This window comes from Perognathus longimembris, chromosome 8, assembly GCF_023159225.1.
Source record: "Perognathus longimembris pacificus isolate PPM17 chromosome 8, ASM2315922v1, whole genome shotgun sequence".
Lineage (NCBI taxonomy): Eukaryota > Metazoa > Chordata > Mammalia > Rodentia > Heteromyidae > Perognathus > Perognathus longimembris.
In genome coordinates, this window is record NC_063168.1 from 11100388 (window position 1) to 11122574 (window position 22187).

At 42.5% G+C, this 22187-nt stretch overlaps 4 gene segments (V, D, J or C); all 4 read left to right on the top strand.

The window, feature by feature from the left end:
- Positions 1–1953: 1953 nt before the first annotated feature.
- Positions 1954–3005, top strand: LOC125356159. The segment is given in 2 exon segments: positions 1954–2295; positions 2573–3005. Coding segments are annotated over 2 exon segments (576 nt in total).
- Positions 3006–4988: 1983 nt separating this feature from the next.
- On the top strand, positions 4989–8176 carry LOC125356813. The segment is given in 4 exon segments: positions 4989–5262; positions 5465–5712; positions 6566–6632; positions 8097–8176. Coding segments are annotated over 4 exon segments (444 nt in total).
- An 834-nt stretch (positions 8177–9010) lies between these two features.
- On the top strand, positions 9011–9869 carry LOC125356814. The segment is given in 2 exon segments: positions 9011–9059; positions 9460–9869. Coding segments are annotated over 2 exon segments (459 nt in total).
- A 7261-nt stretch (positions 9870–17130) lies between these two features.
- On the top strand, positions 17131–17927 carry LOC125356815. The segment is given in 2 exon segments: positions 17131–17179; positions 17557–17927. Coding segments are annotated over 2 exon segments (420 nt in total).
- The last annotated feature ends 4260 nt before the right edge of the window (positions 17928–22187 follow it).

Sequence of the window (22187 nt, forward strand, 5' to 3'; positions counted from 1 at the left end):
AGCCATGACTTCCTGGCCTGTGCCTCCCACGTAGCTAGGATTACAGGCTTGAGCATCACATCTGAATAGCAATCATATATTCATTTTAGCGATGAGTGGAGACATCATCCTGACACAGACACCAGTCTTGCTGTCTGCATCTCCTTGTGAGACCCACCGTGATGTACATAGATAAATACCTGGAATCTGGATAAGATCCCTTTTCTGTACCTCTGCTGAGTTCCACTGGCCATATCTGCTCTGCACTGTGCTCTCTAGGTGAGTTGGGCATCTCTGTCTGCACACGTGACAGAAAACAGAGCCTTGAATGAGTGGCCCTCGGGATACCTTCAATAGGCGATGACAGGAAGAGGGACCTGCATGTCCAGTTCCCTGACCTCAACTGGAATAGCCTCAGAGCATTTCCTCATGTTTCTAGAGGGCCAGAGAGCTAGTGAGCTTCAGTGGCACCTGACCAGTGAAGGGACTTTGATATCCGTCCTCTCTTCCTGTCTTCCTCTTCCTCCTCTCCCAGGCTTTCTTGAAGCGTATAAATGTTCTGCTTGTTTGGACCTTGTAGCTGAGGGACCCAACCTATGACAAATGTGGAAAAAAAGTCTACATTCTCTCCATTTTAAAAAGTCCATATTTTCTTCATTTTCAAGTCCACAGTTCTTTGTTTTCTCTTGGAGAGGAATTCTTGTTTAAGCTCTTGCCACTTCCTTTCTGTTGGGCTGAAAAATTCAGGAAACTAGGGCTGGGAATGTGGCTTAGTGGTAGAGTACTCGCCTAGGATGCATGAAGCCCTGGGTTCCATTCCTCAGCACCACATAAACAGAAAAATCCAGAAGTGGTGCTGTGGCTCAAGTGGTAGAGTGTTAGCCTTGAGCAAAAGGAAGCCAGGGACAGTGCTCAGGCCCTGAGTCCAAGACCCAGGACTGGCAAAAAAAAAAAAAAATCAGGAAACAATTCCCTTTACAAATATCTCTTAAATTATGCATGGGTAGAACTTTCCTTCTGAGTTTACAAACATTCTAGAAGGAGTTGGCTGCTGGTGGCTCACACCTGTACTTTTAGCTAATCAGAAGGCTGAGATCTGAGGGTCATAGTTAGAAGCCAGCCCAGACAGGAAACCCCATCCATCAGTGAGACTCTTATCTCCAATGAACCAGCAAAAAACCAGAAGTAGAAGTGTGACTCGAGTGATAGAGTATCTGCCTTGAGCAGAAAAGGCCAAGCTGGAGCGTGAGTTCAAGCCTCAGTACTAGCACACATGCATAGCCAAAGTCCTAGATGAGCCTCTGAATGAACATATGGAATCCACAATAGAAGCAGCAATTAAAAGAGTTCTCCAGCCTCTTAAATACCCAGGCTAGAGGAACTCAAAGCCTCAGATTTCTTCCTGCTCTTTTGCTCCCAGCCCTCAAGGACAGTGTAGATCTGCCTGGTCCTCAGGTAAACCCTCTCCCCTGGGTGTAGGCATGTGTGGAGACAAAAATCTTCTTGGATGTAGAAAGGATGCTAATTTTGGCTGTTTTTCTCAGTTTATTTCATGAAGCATTTTTAAATGTTTGGCAAAGTGTGAGGAGAGTCAGTTTTTTAGTCCTGATTTGACCCAGTAGGTAGGAGAAATCTCATTCAGGAATATAATATCCAATCGTTTCTCAGTCTTGGAGCTAGCTCGACATCAAGTGTTTGCTGCCTCTCCCTCATGTGGCCTCTTAGAAAGATCTACCTCCCCATCGCTCCTTGCACTGGTGCCTGCAGAGCCTGTTGCTGGGACTCCTGGGATGTCTCCTGATGCAATCCAGTGATGAAGGCCTAGGGCCCAGAAAGCTAGCTGGATTCTCCTGTGATATCCGAGTGCCTGGTCAGCCGCTAGCCTGGCATCATGGTGGAGCAGATGTATAAGAGCTCTTCATCCCCATGAGAACAGCACGCACAGGGCCTCTGGGATACCTCTCCCTTCTGTCTTCTGTGAATGGGTCACCACCGGTGTCCCACAAAGTCCAGTCTCTCCTGGACCAAAGGTGTCTCATCACCTCCTTGAGGCTGCAGGTGAACTGAGCCTGAGAACTCTGGGGAACCCTGTAGAAAAACTCTGATTCAGGCCACCAAATATGCAAATGAACACCAAGGGAACCTCTGCTTATTTAAGCAGGCCATGGGCTCCAATTTCAGAGCAGCAGACAGAAAACGAGGTACTCCAACCCTCTCTCCTCACCCTTGGGTCTCGAACCATTGCATTTCGTGGATTCCTCTTCAAGATGAGCTTCCTAGCCTGGTTCCTCTGTCTCCTGGTGATGGATTTGGGGAGTGAGTGCATTTTCTCTGCAACTACTGAGATGGAAACTTAGCTCTTGACTAAGAGATAATGTGTTTTAAGTGTACCTGGGAAATGACAGTCTTTGGAGTACAGTCTTTGGAGTTCTTCTAACTTAATTCTGATTTAATAAACTAAGGCAGATAATGAGTATTGAGATGGGTTTGAACCAGGCTTCTGTCTCTCTGAGGAACAGAGAATGCATAGTTTTTGCTGGGATCCTTTGGGAGAAGTAATGCTTTGTGTTGTTTGGGTGGGGTCTCCTTGCAGGCTGCAGGGGACAGATCATCTTGACTCAGTCTCCAGACACCCTGGCTGCAAGTCTAGGGGACTTCGTCTCCATCACCTGTAGAAGCAGCATGAAAGTTGGTACCTCCATGGCCTGGTACCATCAGAAACCCATGGAGGTTCCCAGATTGCTCATCTTTGGGGCTTCTGCCAGGGCTGCTGGGACCCCTTCCAGGTTCCGGGGAAGTGGTTCTGGTATTTTCTTTTCCCTTGCCATCCATGGAGTGGAAGCTGAAGATTCTGGAGTGTTTTACTGCCAGCAGCACTTCAGCGAGCCTCTCACAGTGACAGATCTCCAAATAAAAACCATCCTTTCTGCCCTGCTGCAAACATACTTGCTTCCTGCAGGGGGCGTCATGTGAGAGGTGCGAAGAGCCCACACTGCAGATGTGCGTGTTTTCAGAGTGTGAGCCTTCTGAGCTGTTGACGCCGGGGCAGGTGTTAGAACTGTGACCTCGCATGAAACCAGATGCACACAGAGGAAACGGTGGAATGGTCTAGACAGCTGCTTCTCAGGGATTTATTCACTGGCCACTGTTTCCATTGTCTAGTGCAGTATCATACTGTACTTCAAGCTTGAAGACTGAAGCCAGGCACTGGTGGCTCACACTTGTAATCATAGCTACATAGGAGGCTGAAATCTCAGGATCCTGGTTCGGTTTGAAGCCAACCCAGGCAGAAAAGTCCCTGTGAGACTCTTATCTCCCATTAACCACTAAAAAAAACCAGAAGTGGCGCTGTGGCTCAAGTGGTGGAGCGCTAGCCTTGAGAACAAAGAGGCTCAGGGACAGCGCCCAGGCCCTGAGTTCAAGCCCCACAACTGACAAGAAAAAAAAATTGTAGACTGAAATGATGATTTATTATTTCTTATGATTTTCTGGCTTGGAAGAAGGATTTCTCTGCTGCTTTACCCGAGCTCTATCTTACAGCAGCTTGGGGGTTTGTGTTAGCCTCATATACATGTCTGCCAATTAAGTCGCAGTGTCATGCCAATAGGAGAAGAGGTAAAAACATGTTACTTCAACTTCAGGCATTTAAGGCTGAATTTTCTGTAGAGAATCTAAGAAAACCACACACACACACACACACACACACACTTATTCATTTATCCATTCATTTATGCCACTCCTGAAGCTTGAACTTAGGGACTGGGTAACGTTCTTTAGCTTTTTCACTTAAGCCTGGTGTTCTCCCACTTGTGTCACAGCTCTAACTACAGCTTTTTGCTGGGTTTGGAGATCAGAGTCGCAAGGGCTTTCTTTCTGGGGATTCCTTTGACCTGTGACCCTCACACAGCTCCCCCAAGTGGCTGGGATTATAGGTATGAGCTACTAAGTAGTGCCTGGCTTGTAGACTATCTTCTAACAAAAGTGACTGACTATGAGGAATTGTATGTGTGACCACAGCAATGGTGAAGCCAGGAGATTGAGTGGGAGCAGTATGTATATGAATAGAATCAAAGGTAATAATGTTACAGAGGAAGATAAGAATCATATTGATGGATGACATAAAAATTTCAATACATTTTACCTATTTTACTAATTTTAAACTAGGAAATGCATCTGTACAGTAGGAATAGAAAGACTCAGAATACAGAGTGATCACAAAGTTTTTATCCAAAGTGGGTCATTTGTGAGAATAAATGGGAAAGGCTATTTGTAATCACCCTCCAAACTTACCAGGCAAGAAAAACATAGCTACTCTCAGATATGAGAGAAAGACAGTGAGAGATGGGAGAACAAAGTAATACAAAATAACACAAAGGTAGAATATAAGATGCTTTGATACTCTCAATAAAGAATCACATTGGCTATGTAGGCAAATATACTTCAGTAAGCTATGAGCCTTCTCACTGTGTATTGTGACATAGGACATGACATGAATTTACTCCAGGAGATTTTCTTCTCTCCATGCCTACTGCTCATAGTATAGAATAAAAGCAATATATCACCCAGACCTATCATTCACCTCTCTTCTCTATAGGATGATAGTATATGAATTTATAGAGAGACAATTAAAAGTTTGTATTAAAGTTTCAGTCTGGAGTAGACAACTACTTTCTTTTCTTCCTTCACCTGTGGAAGACAATCCCCTATGCTAACTACAAATGCTGAGACTCTGAGGACAAATACAGAACCAAAAACATAACAGATGATTTAATTTTTAATTGTTGTTGGTGGTGGTCATAGGGATTTGAACTCCATCCCTGGGTGGTCTCCCTGAGCTCTTTTGCTCAAGGTGAGCACTCTACCACTTTGAGCCACTTCTGGTTTTCAGGTGGTTAACTGGAGATAAGAATCCCATGGACTTTCTTGCCCAGGCTGGCTTTTGAACCATGATCCTCAGATCTCAGCCTCGTGAGTAGCTAGATTACAAGCGTGAGCTACCAGCCCCTAGCTTGATTTAATCTTATAAACACCAGGGAGAAACTCCTTTGGGACTAAATGTGGACACCAGAAGGAACTGAAAAACCTGTTTGGTGTCAGTTCTGAAGCTGAATGGCATCATCTCTTGCTCATTTGCATAGTTTTTTTCCTACAGTCCATTTCTGTCCTTTAAGATCATCAAGAATACTTGCTCAGTGAATGAAGGACGAGAGCCTCAGGCAGGACCTACACTGAACATGGATATCTTGCTTTCTCTATTCTCCCTTCTGCTGCTCTGGAGCCCAGGTGAGGTGGAGACTGCAGGGAGAGTCCTGACATGAGGAGAGGTCTCTTCTCCTAACAGTGAGAGCCTGGTAACACCAGTCTTTGTGGGTCTCTTACCCCCAGAGATCCCAAGTGCTCTGTGGTTAGAGGATCAGAACAACCGAGATCTGCTGGAAGAGAAGGTAGTACTGTAAACCATGTCTTTGTGTTTTTCCCATCTCAGCTACTAGGGGGCTCACAGTGATGACTCAGTCTCCAGCCTCGGTGTCAGTGTCCCCAGGAGACAGCGTCTCTGTGACTTGCCATGCTAGTGAGAGTGTAAGTGATTATGTGACCTGGTATCAACACAAACCGGGCCAGCCCCCGAAGATCCTCATCTATGATGCGGATAACCAGTATCCTGGCGTCTCAGATCGTTTCATAGGGATTCAGTCTGGGACAGAATTCATTTTCAAAATCAGCAAAGTAACGGTGGATGATGTAGCCACTTACTACTGCCAGCAGAGCTACATAAACCCTCCCACAGTGGTACAACCCTGTACATAAACTGTCCTCCCAGGCCGCCCGTGTAGAAAGGTTACACGGTCAGGCGGCTGCCATCTCCCCTGGGGTATGTTCAGAGCCACAGCATCTACATAGGAGAGGGATTTACATATCTCAAGGGCAAAGGTCCGTAGAGGACTGGAGTCTCCACAAAGCATGTTCTCTTCTAAGCTCAAGGTGCCCCCTCAGTCTTCCAATTAGTTCTAAAAATGACATCTCCACATCAGACCTACAAAAGACTTTGTGTATAATATGATCTTTTGAGTGTGACGTTCTGAAAAGTTTGTTTTCTTTCCTTTTTTTTTTTGTTCCAGACTATGACTCAAGCTTGGTATCTGATGCTTTCCCTCATTGTCTGGTGCTCTACCTTCTGAGCCACATTGCCAACCCTCCCCCCAACCATATTTTTAAGGGCAGAGAAATGAACACATAATGGGAGATCCCCTCTGTCAGGGAATATGGAAATCACTTCTACCACCACTACCCTAGCAATAATCATAAATGGCCAAATTACTCCATTGGCAGTTGCCATTCACTGAAGTCGTGAAGATTCATTCTGTGGTTCCATATTCATTAAGTGGTTCCAGCCTTGGTGTCTGTATCCCCCAGGAGATAGCGTCTCTGTGACTTGCAGGGACAGTGATTATGTGACCTGGTATCAACAGAAACCAGGCCAGCCTCCTAAGCTCCTCATCTATGATGCTGATAACCTGTATCTGGCTACTGGGAACTCAGGGCTTCCTCATCAAGCGCAATGAATCCCATACTCATCTTCTTACAGGCAAGAAACTTGGCCCTCTCAGAAGTGAGCTTGTTCAATACGGAGAAGAAGATGGAAACAGACTCTGGTGCTCTGACTCTATAACACCTAAGCATTCATTCTCTAATTCATTCATTCATTCATTCAGAGGATACACTTAGGCAATAAAGCACCTTTCCTTAAAGTAAATGCAAAGTGTGCAGTTGAATGAGTATAAACTTATACACCTGTGCTTTAGCCATCACATAGAAGAAAGCTCAGACTGTATTGCCTCACGCTCAGTCACATCCATGCTGTATCCACTATCTTTGGAGGCAGTGTGGGTTCCATAAGGGTCAGATATTCTTGATCTTCATATCAATAGAATCCTGATATGTTCTCTTTGGCACCTTACTCTTTTGGTCAATGTGTTTTTAGAAATTCATCTGTATTGGTGGTGGGTACTAGACTTATTGTTGCTGTGAAAAATAAAACAATGACACAAATAACTTAAGTGGAGGAAAGATCTATTTTGGCTCATAGTTTCAGAGATTTCAGCCCATTGCTTGGCCTTGTTCCAGGCCAGTGGTGAGGAGGAACCCCATGGAGGTAGGAGCATGTGACAGAAGAGGTTCTTCTACTTATCATGGACAGAAGGAAGGGAAGCAGGGAAGGGAGAGGGAAAGGAGAGAGGGAAGGGAAGGAAGGAGGGAGGTAAGGAATTAGGAAGGGAGAGATGTAGAGAAGAGGGGCGAGAGAGAGAGTGAGAAGAGATACAGGGAAAAAGACATACAGAGAAGGACAGAGACAGGGACAGAGAGAGGAGGAAATGGTCCAGAGACCAGCTACATTTCCCAGGGAGACACTCTCCCAGGGATTTGCCTCCCTCAGGTCCGCTCCACCTCCCAACATCTCCATCACTTCCTCAAACAGCTCCACAGCACAGCTAGGGGCTGTGCCCCACACAGGAACCCGCAGGGACGTTTCATATTCCCCGTCTAAGAGCGGAGTGGCGACTTTCCCTTTTGTTTTTGCTACAGATGCACTCACAGAACTTGAACATATGAAATAATTTTGCTAGTCTTTAACGATTTTTTTAAAAATGTTGAGCCTGTTATAAGTTAAATTTTTGGAGATAGTCTTGCTATATTTCTTATAGATATGTACATTTATTTCTCATGACTATGTTTCTAGGAATGAGAATGGGGATACAGAGGGTTGGTTGGTACAGGTCTGTTTAGCCAGACTCAGGGCTGGAAGCTCATCTCATAGAAAAACCAGCATCTGAGAGGCAATGCTTGGGAAGTAGGAAAAACTTTATTCAGTGCCTAAGAAATGGGGAAAGGGAGGGGTGGTTCTCTCCTATTTAAGGAGATTAGTAGGTATACCTCTTCTGGGAACGACTGGTGTATATCTTCCAGGGCTTTGGGAGAATTGAAGAGTTCTTCACGTCTCTTGAAGAGGAATATTTTATTAGTATCTTAGAATTTTCCAGAGAAACAGAACTAATGGACTTGAGTACACATGTAATGACAAACAAAGATTTATAAGATTGATTGGCTCATAATCACAGAGGCTCTGATCAAGACAGCAATGGTTGTCTTCATGTTGGATCGTCAGCGAATCCGACAGCTGCTCACTTTACGAAGCTAGAAGCCTTTATTTCGTTTTATTTTTGTTCAGTACAGAGCATTGTCAAAGTAAAGGAAACCAAAATTCTTTTATGAGAATTATGTAGTGCTTTCTCTCTAAAACTACATAAAGAAATATCAAAGCCTTTTGAATTAAGAATGGTGTTTAATATATTTGATATCTTACAGTATACTACTGGCAAATAGCAAACCAGAGATCTGGTTGAGAAGATTGGAACTGGAGATTTTTTAAGGTTTTGGGGTTAATTGCATGTAATCCAAATTTGACACATGTATGGTTTAACTTCACAAAATAGCAATATGGTGAAATTCAAGCGCCTTAAAGAATGCTTGGTGAATATTGCATTTCCAAGAATAGATTTTATTTAAAGGAATGATGGCAGGGTCCCCACAACTTCTCATTTTCCATCAATCACAGTTTGCATATTGGATATGGAGGTTATTTGTCTTCTGGGCTCCCACAACAAGGTGTCACTTAGAGGCCCATAATAACAGAAGTTATGTTCTCCTAGCTCTGAATCCTGAGAATGCGAAATTAATTCCTCCAGAGATTGCTGGTGTCTAATGTGAGTAGCGTTGTTCTCCTCACAGACGCGGATGGTCACGGTGAGGTCTAACTGCTGCAGGCAGCACGCTCTTACTGTATTTTTTCTCCTAAAGATATTTATGTCACTTTGCTCACAGGGGCTCACTGGCTCCTCCCACACTGCTGAACCCACCGAGTTGTGGTTTGCATATTGCTCCCTCGGGTGAGGCCTCAATTCCAAGTCTGAGATAAAAGTTCAGCTCTGATGCTGCCTTGACTTACCGGGACTCCTCATTTCAACTTCTCACGATGCGGTGCCCTGCTCAGCTCCTGGGGCTGCTGATGCTCTGCATCTCTGGTAAGGGCAGAGGGGGATGAGGGCGCCGGGTGAGCTCTCAGAGCCGCTGCTTCTCATTTGTATTCCTCTATACGTTAGGCACACAGGTGTTGTCTCCTGGGATAGAGTGAGTGAGGTTTAGGTCTGTGAGAGTGAGACACATTCCAGAAGGAAAAACATCCCGTGCTCTGGTGATAACTGACAGGATGGAGTTCGTGTCAAGGACGTTTAGAGATTTCTTTATAGTCTGCAAATTTGTGTGTGTGTGTGTGTGTGTGTGTGTGTGTGTGTGTGTGAATATTGAATATCCAAACAAAGCCATGACAATGATTAACAAGTAATGAATAACAAAGCAAACATGGTGAAATATTCATTGATAAATATTCATACATGACTTTGCACTTGTCTCTCATTATTTCAGGATGCAGTGGAGATGTTGTGCTGACCCAGACTCCACTCTCCCTGCCTGTCACCCTGGGAGAGCCGGCCTCCATCTCCTGCAGGTCTAGTCAGAGCCTCCTAGATAGCGATGGAAACACATACTTGTATTGGTACCTGCAGAAGCCAGGACGATCTCCACAGCTCCTGATCTATTTGGTTTCCAACCGAGCATCTGGGGTCCCAGACAGGTTCCATGGCAGTGGGTCAGGCACAGATTTCACACTGACCATCAACAGGGTGGAGGCTGAGGATGTTGGGGTTTATCACTGCACTCAAGATATGTATGTTCCTCTCACAGTGATACAGCCCCAAACAAAAACCTCTGTGCTTGGCCTGGCCCAGCTGTCCTCATATTTTGCTTGTTGGGGAGCAGCACAACCAATTCTCTGAGTCACTATAGAATAAAAAGATGGAACGGCTCTGGATCCCAGCCGCAGCTGAATCCATAGCAAGGCAGAGGCCTGAGCACCTGACAGCTTCTCCATTCTTGGCATAACAGAGCAGTGGGAACACGAGGGGGTCCAGGTTTCCTCAGAGCAGCCATGTACGCAAGATGTGAAGGTTGACTTGTAAATCCATCCCAATCTTCTGGATTAAATGATTAAATCCATTCATCACTACAGATATATTATCCGTGCTGAGGCTGACTCAAGTTAATCAGAGCTCAAACAGTGTATCTTTTTAAAAATATAAACCTTTCAGGCAATTGTTGACAGGTAAGGAATGTTTTACCTATTATATACTTGTCTTCTTATTTCTTGTAGTTCTTTTTCTGTGTGTGTGTATGTGTGTGTATGTGTGTGTGTTTGTGTATGTGTGTGTGTGTATGCACGCGCTTGCACGCATGTACTCCAGGGGAGATACTGACTTCTTTTCTTTACTGTTATTGTTAAGGTGATGTACAGCCAGGTTACAGTTATATCAGCTAGGTTGTTTTTTTTAATCATTTATATATTTATTTATTTATTATCACACTGAATTACAGGGAGATTACAGTTTCATACCTTAGGCATTGGATACATTTCTTGTACTGTTTGTTACCTTGTCCCTTGTTCCCCCTCTTCCCTCTCCCTATTCCTTTCCCCCCTCATGAGTTGTTCAGTTCATTTACACCAAACAGTTTTGCAAGTATTGCTTTTGTAGTTGTTTGTCTTTTTTTTTTTTACCCTGTGTCTCTCGAATGTTGGTATTCCCTTTCAATTTCCTAGTTCTAACACCAGTATACAAGGTTTCCAATATACTCAGATAAGATTACAGAGATAGTGTAGGTACAACCACAGGAGGGTGATACAAGAAGATCATCATTAATTGAGGCTAGAGTTACACATGGCACGTTGAAAGTAGTTACAACTGTGATATAACAATCATTTCCATAACATGGAGTTCATTTCACTTAGCATCATCTTATGTGTTCATAGGGGTATAGCTATTGGGCTCCTGTGATCCTCTGTTGTGACTTGCCTAAACGTGTGCTAATTATTCCCTATAAGGGAGACCATAGAGTCCATGTTTCTATGGGTCTGGCTCACTTCACTTAGTATAAGTTTTTCCAAGTCCTTCCATTTCCTTACAAATGGGGCAATGTCATTCTTTCTGATAGAGGCATAAAATTCCATTGTGTATCTGTACCACATTTTCCTGATCCATTCGTCTACTGAGGGGCATCTGGGTTGGTTCCAGATTCTTCAGCTAGGTTTTGAAACACATTTCCTTTTGAACAGTGTCACAGCTTTCCTTGCTTCGTCCCAGGTTTTCCCTCCTGATCCACTGCACATGTTATATAGTTCATTTTCAACACAGTGTCTTGTAAGTATCACTGCTGCATTTGTTCACCCTTTGTTATATTTCTGTGCTATCCCTTGCCCCCCAAAAAAACAGATGAACTTACATACAAGACAAAAGGTGCAGAAAACAAAAACAGCCACAAAGAAGAAAAAAAACCCATAGAAACAAAAACAAAAACCTCTTATTTCCATTTCTTGGAGTTCATTTCAATAAATATAATTCTATAAGATCATATGTACATAGCTACTGAGCCTTTGTGATCCTCTCCTAAGAATATTCTCCTTTGCTTTCACAGTGTGAATGTCTAGAGTCTTGTATAATTTATCATGCCCAAGTGTATATTTTTGGTCTTTTATCATCCAGTTTGTTTATTTGTAGATTTATACGCACATTCTAGCATTCTTTATCCCTCTCTTATTGTCTTCCTTGAGAGTTAAGTGAATTTCTCTAGTGGTATATTTTTATTCCATACTTACTAGTTTTGGCTTATCTATTACTGACTTTTGCTTTGTGGTTACCATGAGGATTATGAAAACATTGATTACAACAATTTGGAAATAGCAACAACATAACATGATCATAAAAATAACAGAAACAAATCTGGGTGCCAGTGGCTCCTACCTGTAATCTTAGCTACTCAGGAGGGGTATGACCTGAGGACTGCAGTTTGAAGTCAACCTGGGAAGAAATATCTATGATACTCATCTCCAATAAACTACTCGGAAAAAGTCAGAAGTGGCGTGGCTCGAGTGGTAGAGCTTTAGCCTTGAGCACAAGGAGGCCTAGAGGCAGTAACCAGACCCCGAGTTTAAGGCCCAGGACTGGCAAAAAAAAAGAATACAAAACCCAAAATATAACAACCCCTCCAAACCTCCCCAAAACCAACAAAAATCAAATCTTAACAAGAGGAAATAGACAGAAAAAAACTATAGTTACATTCATGAAAGAAACAGTAATCAAACTGCACACCAGAACAGACATAATGACCATTTATAGAACATTCCATCCACAGCTACAGAATGCAGAATTTTTAAAATCAATACTTTATGTTGTCTACAGTAAATAATAATAGAAGCCACAAAGCAAACAGCAACAAATTTTACAAAGCTGAAATCAACTTATATTAAAAAAAGGAGAAGCTATGGGCACTATGCAATTATATGAGAATTAACTTGCTTTTGAATAACTAATATATTGAGGTAGGAATCAAGAAGGAAATTAAAAATAATTGAAACAAATGAAAATGGAGAACAGTATACCAAAACCTTTTGGAGGGAGAACTAAGTGTTAAATTCATAGCAGTCAATCCCCATATCAAGCAGTAGAAGGATTTCACATCAACAACCTATTCTGATATTTCAAGTATTAAGACAAACAAAAACCAACAAAATCCTAAATTAGAAGGATGTAAATAATAAAGATCAAAGAAGAAACAAATGAAATGGAATCTAAAAGAATTAAAGAGATGATGAATAAAACGAAGACTGGTTCTTCAAAAAGATAATCAAAATAGACAAACCTTTAGGAAGACTGGAATGGGAAAAAAAGAACCAGATTAATCAAATGAAAGAAGAGGTGGGGAAAAATTAAACCACAGAAACAAATAAGATTAAATGTGAACAAATAAAATCATTAGAGACTATTATGAGCAATAAGCCAACATATTTCAAAATCCAGAAGAAATGGACAAATCTATTTTACCATGACTGGATCATGAAGCAATAGGAAAGCTCAATTGATCAATAAAAAATGAGATTGAATCAATAATAAATGTCTCCTATCAAAGTAAAGCTCTGGACCAGACAACTTCCTTGCTGAATTCTACCATTTAAGGAAAAACTAGTACCGCATTCTCCTTATTTCAAAAATAGAAAGAGGAAGAATTATTCAAACACAGTCTATGGTGCTGACATAACTGATACCCAAACCAGATAAGAACGCAACAGAATGGAAAACCACAGGCCCACATTCTTGATGAATGTAGAAGTAAAATTCAACAAAGTATTTGCAAAATGAATCTAACAGCCTATGCTAGATAGACAATTTATGATCATTTAATTATAACCCTTGATTTACATGAAATATGATAAATCTCCCACCACCTTAAAAGTAAACACACTGTGCTGCTCGTCAATGGATTATCGTCTGCTTCATCTGCTTCAAAGCGCATACTGGAGTGTGAAATCATGCCCCTTCCCAATTGGCAGCATAAGTTTAACGCTTAAAAAAATTGATATGAGACCCTTATCTCATACTTACCAGTAAAATACCAAAGCAGAGAGGTGGCTCACGTGGTAGAGTTATTAGGCTTGAGTATAGAAGCTAAGTGAGAGTGATAGTTCCCAAGTTCGAGCCCCAGTACCAGTGCATGTGTGCATGCATGCATACACACAGACAGACAGACACACATATATGAAGGTGAAAAGTCCTCAGCTGTTCACAGCTGAGGAGGGTTGCACCCTCCTGAGCAGCTAGGATTACAGGCGGGAGACACCAGCACCCAGTTTTGTGCAGTACTCTTTAATCCTCTCTCGAAGTGAATCCTGGCAGGCTGTTTGTTAGGTGACTCCTCTGGAAGCCAGGCCCCTGGAAATGGGGCCAAAGGACTGTTTCTGCAGCAGTATGGAGATCTGGTCACTGAAGTCCAGCACGAGCAAGACCACCAGCACTCCCAGGCTCTGGGCAAGCTGAAGGCAAAGCTGGCTCCCTTTTCTCTCCACTAAAATGGATTGTGATGCCCGAGTGGAGGACACAGATGGGAATCCGGAGGTGTTTCACATTTTGTGTAAATTTCATTTGGATCCAGGATATTTCTTATTTGTCAGCTGAAGTGGGTTAACAGGAGATGGAGACTCTGTTCTAGAAATGATAGCAAAGCTGATGTCTGGGTTTGAATGATGCCCTCCATTAGTGCACAAGAGGAAAAGAAGAAAGCAGGTGTGTGATGCCATGGCTATGGTTTTCATTGGGTAACTAGGTTTTGTTGAAATAATCACCTCTGGTGCCACTAGTCAGCCCTTCATGGAATAATACCAGATAGTTCCAAATGGGGTAGAATATGGGAGATATGAAGTCAAGAATAAGGTGGAGTCCATGTTGTTCCTGAGTGTGAAAGAAACCTACAGCTCTGGATAATGGCGGAGACACATGTGTGTCATTTATAGAGTAGTCGCAGTCTTTTCTTTGTATATCTGCAGTGTATTCTTCACCATACACTGACAGGACCATGTCATCACTGGGTAGAAGGTAGAAATACTTTCCCCTGTGTGATTCTTAGCCATCTACCTCATGTTTGTGGTATGGGAGAGGTGTTGGCATACATGTGAGTTCTGTGGTAAATGTATCTTTACTTAGGAAGACAGTGGCTTTAATGATGTGCATTGTGTCCCCTCAAATGGCGAACCCTTTTGCACCTTGAAGAAGAAAGATATGAAGGGAACTTTAAGACAGTTTGTCACAACGATACTCTCTTAACTGTGATTATGTCATCTGTTTTGGGCTGAGTTTTATTTTCTGAGTTAAAAATGACAAAACAACTGGTGATCAGACGAAGGATGAAAGGCAAACCAATGCAACAGTGATACTTACAAGACAATAAGTTGGAAATTAATGGTACAATGGGGGGATGGGGGGAGGGAAGGTGGGAGAAAATGAGGGAGGAGGTAACAGCTTTGACAAGAAATACACTCACTACCTTAGGCATGTAACTGTAACCCCCTGTACATCACTTTGACAATAAAATTAAATTAAAAAATGCATGGTTCCTCAATCACCAAGTTAATTCTCCATAATGACTAGAAAACACAATCACTAAATATGTCTCAAATTGGCTTCAAATCTAGCTATGCCTTTTTGTACATTATCTATGTTATATGATAAGGGATTTCAATCCAAGAGCTTCATTTTGTTGCACAATGTTCTTAGAAGCAGAACTTGATCAGGGTTCTGTTTTAACAAATTTCCACAAATAAATCCAAAGGGAGGAAACTTTTGGAAGAAGAATAAGAAATTTTTGGAAGGAGACATTTGAATAAGGTACTGGAGCTATAATAGACTGAGAAGGGACTTTGGGGAGGGAGGGCTTGAAATAGTTTACAGTTTTACATAGATCATAAATGTCTGGATAGCTACATTATTCACAGTTGATACCTCTGATCCTCATATTATCTGGGTTTTGTCATAACTAAAAAATGCAAAAGCCCAAAAAAGTTCTTAGGAACATATTTAAAGTAAAAATGGTGAAATATATATGTGGAAACTCATCTTTATTAAGGAAAAGTGTGTAATGTACCTGGGAAAGAGCTGAAAAACTAGGATGCAGTCTAAAGGAGGAATTAAAAAAATATATACCCAATATTTTCTTTTGTCCTTATCACAGTCATAGCAAACAGTTACAGTGAGCTATTCTTCCCACAACTTTATACACAGGTTCTCAGGGAAGTAATTCAGAGAGAACTATTGGTATGAAGTGCTGTAGCACATAATAAGAGATCAAATTTCAGCATGTATGTCTCCACATATCCATGAGTGGAGACACACATCCAAACAAAATTCCATTGCTTTCCCTCCCATGATCACAGAACCAGAGCGTGGAGATGCTGTGTACTCCCTAATCAGGAGGACACTCACTGGGCCTGGCCAGTGTAACAGCCCATAACACGGACCCCACCAAGGTCCACACTGTCAGTGCAGAAGGAGCAGCAGCAGAGGACTAGTGGAAATCAGGGTGGGATCAGTGAAAATTCTGTAGAACTTTGAGGAGAAGGCACTGTGCACCTTTGCCGAAAGGGCCTAGGGCATGGCAAGGAGCACACAGAGCCTCCTACTCCCAACTCCCAACACGCTTAGGACATCACAAGCTCTACCCTCTAGGGAGGGGTTGCTTTGTCCTTCCTGAGTGGTCCTTGGTGACCTTGTGATTTTGGGGATGCCCAATAATGTCATCAAAGGAGGGTCTCCTCACTCTTAGGAAATGTGTTCACTCTTCGCACACATCAGTTAATGGAACTGAGATTTGACATTAGAATATCCCGATTTCAATGGTATTTAACATCATCTGGTCCTTACATCAGCAGAACACTAGGGGCCACTCAAATCATGTATCTGCAGACTAAGGCTAGCCTAATTTCTTCCTTCAGTCCCACTGAAAGTTAATTTGAAGCCGAGGCACCAGGAGTTTCTCATCTACAATCCTTGCTGATTGGGTGTCAGAAAACGTGATTTGGGGTTGAGTCCAGATTAGGCAAAAAGTTCTTCTAAACAATGTAGAGATCCACTTCCAAACAAATACAGTTAGCCACAGAAGGGTGGACCTGCCATCCTAGGCTATGAGGGAGAGTGGGGTTGGGAGGGTGGTAAGTCCAGGACAGCCTGGGTAGAAAATCCATTTCAATGGATCCATCTCACTGGGAAGATGCTCAGAACTTTTGCACACACTTGCCATCCCTTCTAGGATGAGAAGCGTAAAGGAGGCCACTTGCTGTTCAAGGTCAGTGGTACATTGCCTGCTCAGGAAGTGTAAGGCCCTGAAACCAAACTCCAGTACCAACATCCCTGAAAAACAAAATTAAGAAATCCTGAACATGGAATATTCCCCTTCCTTTCCCTAATTCAGACCAACATATATGCAATACACAGGGCACCAAAATCAAATACAGTGACAACAGGGGCTAAACCGTTTTTAAGTCACTTTGCTCACAAGAGATGGCCTTCTCTTCCCCTTGCTCCTCTCACAGGGCTGCACCCACCTGCTGATTTGCATAGTGCTCCCCAGGGAGGACCTTCCCTTCAAGTCTGAGATAAAGGCTCAGCTCTAACCTTGTCTTCATGGGTCTGGACTCCTCTGTGTACTTGTGTACTCGTAACAATGAGGTGCCCTGCTCAGCTCCTGGGGCTGCTCATGCTCTGGATCCCTGGTAAGGGGAGAGGGAAAAGAGGGTGGAAAACTGTGAGGGAGGGTAAGCCGGTATCTCATTTTGTTTCTGTCCATGTGATAAACATCTAGGTCTCATCTTCTAGGATGGGGCAGACGAGGTTTAGATAGATGAGAGTGAAGAACAATACAGAACAAATAAGATCCTGTGCTATGATGATGACAATTATAACAAGCATAGAGGGAGGTAGTGTATGTGAGGTCTAGAGGATTACTTATTCTTTGAGAAATATGTGTATACTGAAAATACTTTTGGAATGTGAAACAAAAACATGAAAATGACTAGCAAGTAATATATAACAAAAGAAGAATAATGAAAGTTCCTTCATTTAAAAAATTTTCTCTCTCTCATTATTTTAGGAACCAATGGAGCAGTTCTGATGACCCAGACTCCACTCTCCCTGCCTGTCACCCTGGGAGAGCCGGCCTCCATCTCCTGCAGGTCTAGTCAGAGCCTCCTGCATAGTAATGGAAAAAACTATTTGTACTGGTACCTGCAGAAGCCAGGCCAGTCTCCACAACTCCTGATCTATTGGGGTTCTAACCGAGCATCTGGGGTCCCAGACAGGTTCCGTGGCAGTGGGTCAGGCACAGATTTCACACTGACCATCAGCAGGGTGGAGCGTGAGGACTTGGGGGTTTATTACTGCATGCATGCTATAGAATTTCCTCCCACAGTGATACACCCTGAAACAAAAACCTTCCTTCTTGGCTTGGCCCAGCTGTCCTAATGCAACGCTTATCTGAAGATTGGCACTGCAGATTCTCTGAGCCTGTGCTGAGGCAAGAGGGTGGTAGACTAGGGAAGATAAGTTGCAAGTTGAGACCTTGGACAGGTAGGCGTTAAGGTGTTTTCAGCTTATAGCACCAGTATCAGACAAGGCCAACATATATGATCCACAATCACATTTAACCCAAGATAAAAAAAAAAGCAAAAGAAAAAAAAACTATATGCAAACTGGCATTTTATACTCACTAGACACAAATTAATGAACCACACCCCTTGGAAATATTTGCAATGGTAAGTTAGGATAGATACTAGTGATACAAAGATGTTTAAATATGTGAAAATCAATTAACTGAACGCACAATATAAACAGAATGAAGGGGAAAACCTATAAGGTCATCTCAATTGATACCAGAAAGGCATTCAATAAGATTCAATGTCCCTTCATGATAAAAAAAAAATCCTGTACAGAGTGAGGCACAGGATAAAAGTACTTTAACATAGTCAGCTCTAGGTAAGTAGTGGGTAATAGTATATTGAGTAGGGGAAATCTGAACCCCTGGTAAGGGCAGAGGAAGAGGAAATGGAGAATGGGACGGGTGGGTGAGACCTCATGTCCGCTGCTTCCCAGTTGTGTTCTGTGCATCTCTGATCTCATCTTCTGGGATGGGGCAAAGTGAGGGTGAGGAATGAGATCCTATTCTCTTTTTAAGACTGATAAGGAGGAATGGGACCCTTTAGGTGGCTCCTAGAGGATGACTGATGCTTTGAAAAATCCATATTTAAAAAATATCCAATGTTGAATATTGAATATTTCATGGCTTTTCCATGAAATTAGCACCAAATAAATAATATAAGGAAAAAAAATCACAGAAAGTCAATCAATGACTGTTTGTTCATAATCTTGAAATAGCCTCTTTTTATAGTTATAGGACCCAGTGGAGATATTGTGATTACCCAGAGTGCATTTTCCCTGTCTGTCAGCCCTGAAGAGCTGGCCTCCAACTCCCGCAGACCCTCCTGCATGCAATGGTACTTCAGAGGCCAGGCCAGTCTCTCCACAGCTCTGGATCTATTTGGTTTCTAACAGAGCAACTGGGGTCCCAGACAGGTTCAGATTTTCAGGGACAGATTTTATACTGACAATCATCAGGGTGGAGGTTGAGGATTTGGGGGTTTATTACCACATGCAAGCTACACGTTTTCCTCCCACAGTGATACAGCCCAAAGCAAAAGCCTTCCTGCTAGGTTAGGCACAGCTCTTCTAATGCAATGTTTTTCTGAAGATCAGCATAGCAGATTCTATGAATCTGTGCGGGAGGGAAAGGGTGATAGACCAGCAGATAAGTGGTATCTGAGTCCTTGTAAAAGTAGGATATAGATGCCAGTCAGTGTTCCTTTGCGTTTCAGAGACTTTCGGGACTAGCTTCTGAAAAGCCAACATCTAGGATTCAAGATCACAGTGATTCAGTGTGAAAGACAAAGACATCCATATGCTAAATGGCTATTTATATTCATTGGACATAAATTAGTGAAGCACGCCCAGGCAGTAAGATTTCAGAGTGTTTGAGAATAGTAAAAATGGACTGAGTTTATTTAAGGAACGAATAATAAGAGCATTCACAACCTAGAAAAGGATAGAAATAAACAGATAGAAGCAGATAAAAGTCATTTGACAAGTTTAGCTCAACTAAGTCTACTGCAAGACATGAAATCAAACTCTTGAAAGTTCAAGATGAAGGGACTTTCTCATAGTTACCAAGGAAAATAAATAATACAGCAGTTAGCTTGGCCCTCAACTTCTCTGAGGAAACCTATAAGCAGTAAGACTGGCATAAAATATTCACAATACAGAAAGAAAAGAGAACCTGAAAATAGGGAAGTTTCACCCAGAAAAGCTTTCCTTTACAAATGAAGGAGAGATCAATATTTTCCTAGACATAAAGAAGCAGAGAGATTATATCTCCACTATTCCTATCTTTTGAGAAATGTTCCAGGAAGTTTTCAAGCTGAATGAAAGAGATGTTAATTATTAAGGAATATGTTTGAAAAGACATAAAATTTAACAGTTAATATAATTATTGAAATATATTTCAATTGATCTAATATTGTAAACATAGTGGCTAAATCATTCATAATTCACTGTGAAGATGTAAAGACCTCTAATAACTACCTTTGTATAGTTGATAATATAGACAGATATAAAAGAAATATTAAAAGTCCAAATGTGAGTTGAAATTGATTTTCAGTGGGGGAATTTCCTTAGGAGTACATTTGTTTTCTTGTTCAAATGTAAGCAAGGAATCAAAATGCATGACAATCATCTTTGCTATCAAGGAAGACTATGAGACAGGGAAAATGAAAGAAGGGAGCTACAACAAATGGGAATTCAAGTTCCCTAACATCTCTAGTAAGGCCTTTCTTATCAATCAATTGTGAAGATGAAAGAAGAAATGAGTACTGAAGAGGGACTACATCTGAAACTGTTAAGTCAGAGTTTTTGGTAAAAATAAAAGGAAAGTTGGTAGCAAAATGGCTCTCTCATCTTAACTAACTATATCATTTCACAGTGTTTGACTATGTATCATCTACATAGGAGTACAATTTTCAAGCAAAACGTTGGGAGTACATTTTGATTTCTTTTTGTTTTTTGCAAGTCCTGGGGCTTGAACTCAGGGCCTGAGCACTGTCCCCGGCTTCTTTTTGCTTAAGGCTAGCACTCTACCACTTGAGCCACAGCACCACTTCCGGCTTTTTCTACATATGTGGCACTGAGGAATCGAACCCAGGGCTTCATGTATATGAGGCGAGCACTTTACCACTAGGCCATATTCCCAGCCCTGGGAGTACATTTCGAAAACATGTACTTACCATACATCTCTTACCATACATTACTTGAACCTCTTTACAAGGCAGCTGGCCCGAGTCATCACTGGCACCTTGGCACGGAGACCACTGTATGTGGGTCCTCTCACTCCATTGTACAGAGACAAGAGGTCTTTATGGGTGTGGCCCCCACCTGAGGGCTCAGGGACTGGATGCCTTGTGACGCTAATAGCAAGTAGGCAGGGCGACTGGATCTCCATCCTCACATCCTTTCACTCTCGTCTTCCTCCTGCAGTTCAGAGCTGTTCCCAACTCAGAGCTGCCTTCAAACCCAGCTCTAAGGAACTTCTAGGGGTCCTGTTTGTACCACGATTGCCTGTTTGTCATAAGCTAGGTGCAGGTTCAGGGCTGTACCCATTAATTAGGGAACTTAGGGAAGCATGGCTTTATTTTGTAGTAGTATGATTTGGCTTCCACAGTCCAAGATTTCAGGCTGCTGAAATGGTGGCAATTGGTTAGATATGGGAGGTCCTCAAATCAAATACCACATATGATGATTTATTTAGGGAATGGTCTGAACTTTGATTTGGTCAGTGACTTGTGTGTATGTAAGTTGGCTTTGAGGATCACTGTTTTAGTGTGTGTGTGTGTGTGTTCGTGTGTGTGTGTGTTCGTGTGTGTGTGTGTGTGTGTGGTGTGTCGGCTGCAACTGCTTCGACTTACAATAGTAAGTACTTGTGAGTACCCTGCTCCCCTGTCCCCAGGTGTGACATCTTGTACAAGGGTGGATAGTGTCTCCACAGGCTGAACTCCATGCAGGAGGCCCTTTGTACTGCACTCTGGGTTCACTACTTGTGGCAGTTTTCCTTATTGTCCCATGCTAAGAATGTCCTCTGCACACTGTGTGTACCTTGTACACCCTTCCCCATGATACATTCCATCCTTTCTAAACCTTCTACAAGCCCTAAACCCAGTCATTAAATCTTTCACACCTGGGAACGTGAGGAGATGGGTGATGTAGGAATCTCCCTGTTTAGGAAGCAAAGCAAAACGAAGTGGATTTGAGCCCTTAGTTTGGAGAATACCTCTGTTTCTGGATGGGAACAGTTTGTGTTAAGGAGGATGGAGACATAAATGTCATCCAAGAGAATTCCAGCTCAGAAATGCACAAGGATCCCAAAGCTACAATGTCGCCAAGTCCTTGCAGCATACGGAGAGCCAACATCTGGTGCTAACTCTCCTAGTTAGTGGTGGTGGGAAAGTGCATTCAGAAGTCCAGGACAGCGATCGCTTACCTGGAGTTAACAGCAGATACCCAGAGGTAGTCCAGACATTGCAGACCATGGCACTATGGTGCCCATAATATATTTTAGTATTATTTTACTTTAAGTAAAAGAGGATCTATCTACCTGTTGGTCTTTCTGTCTATGTATCATCT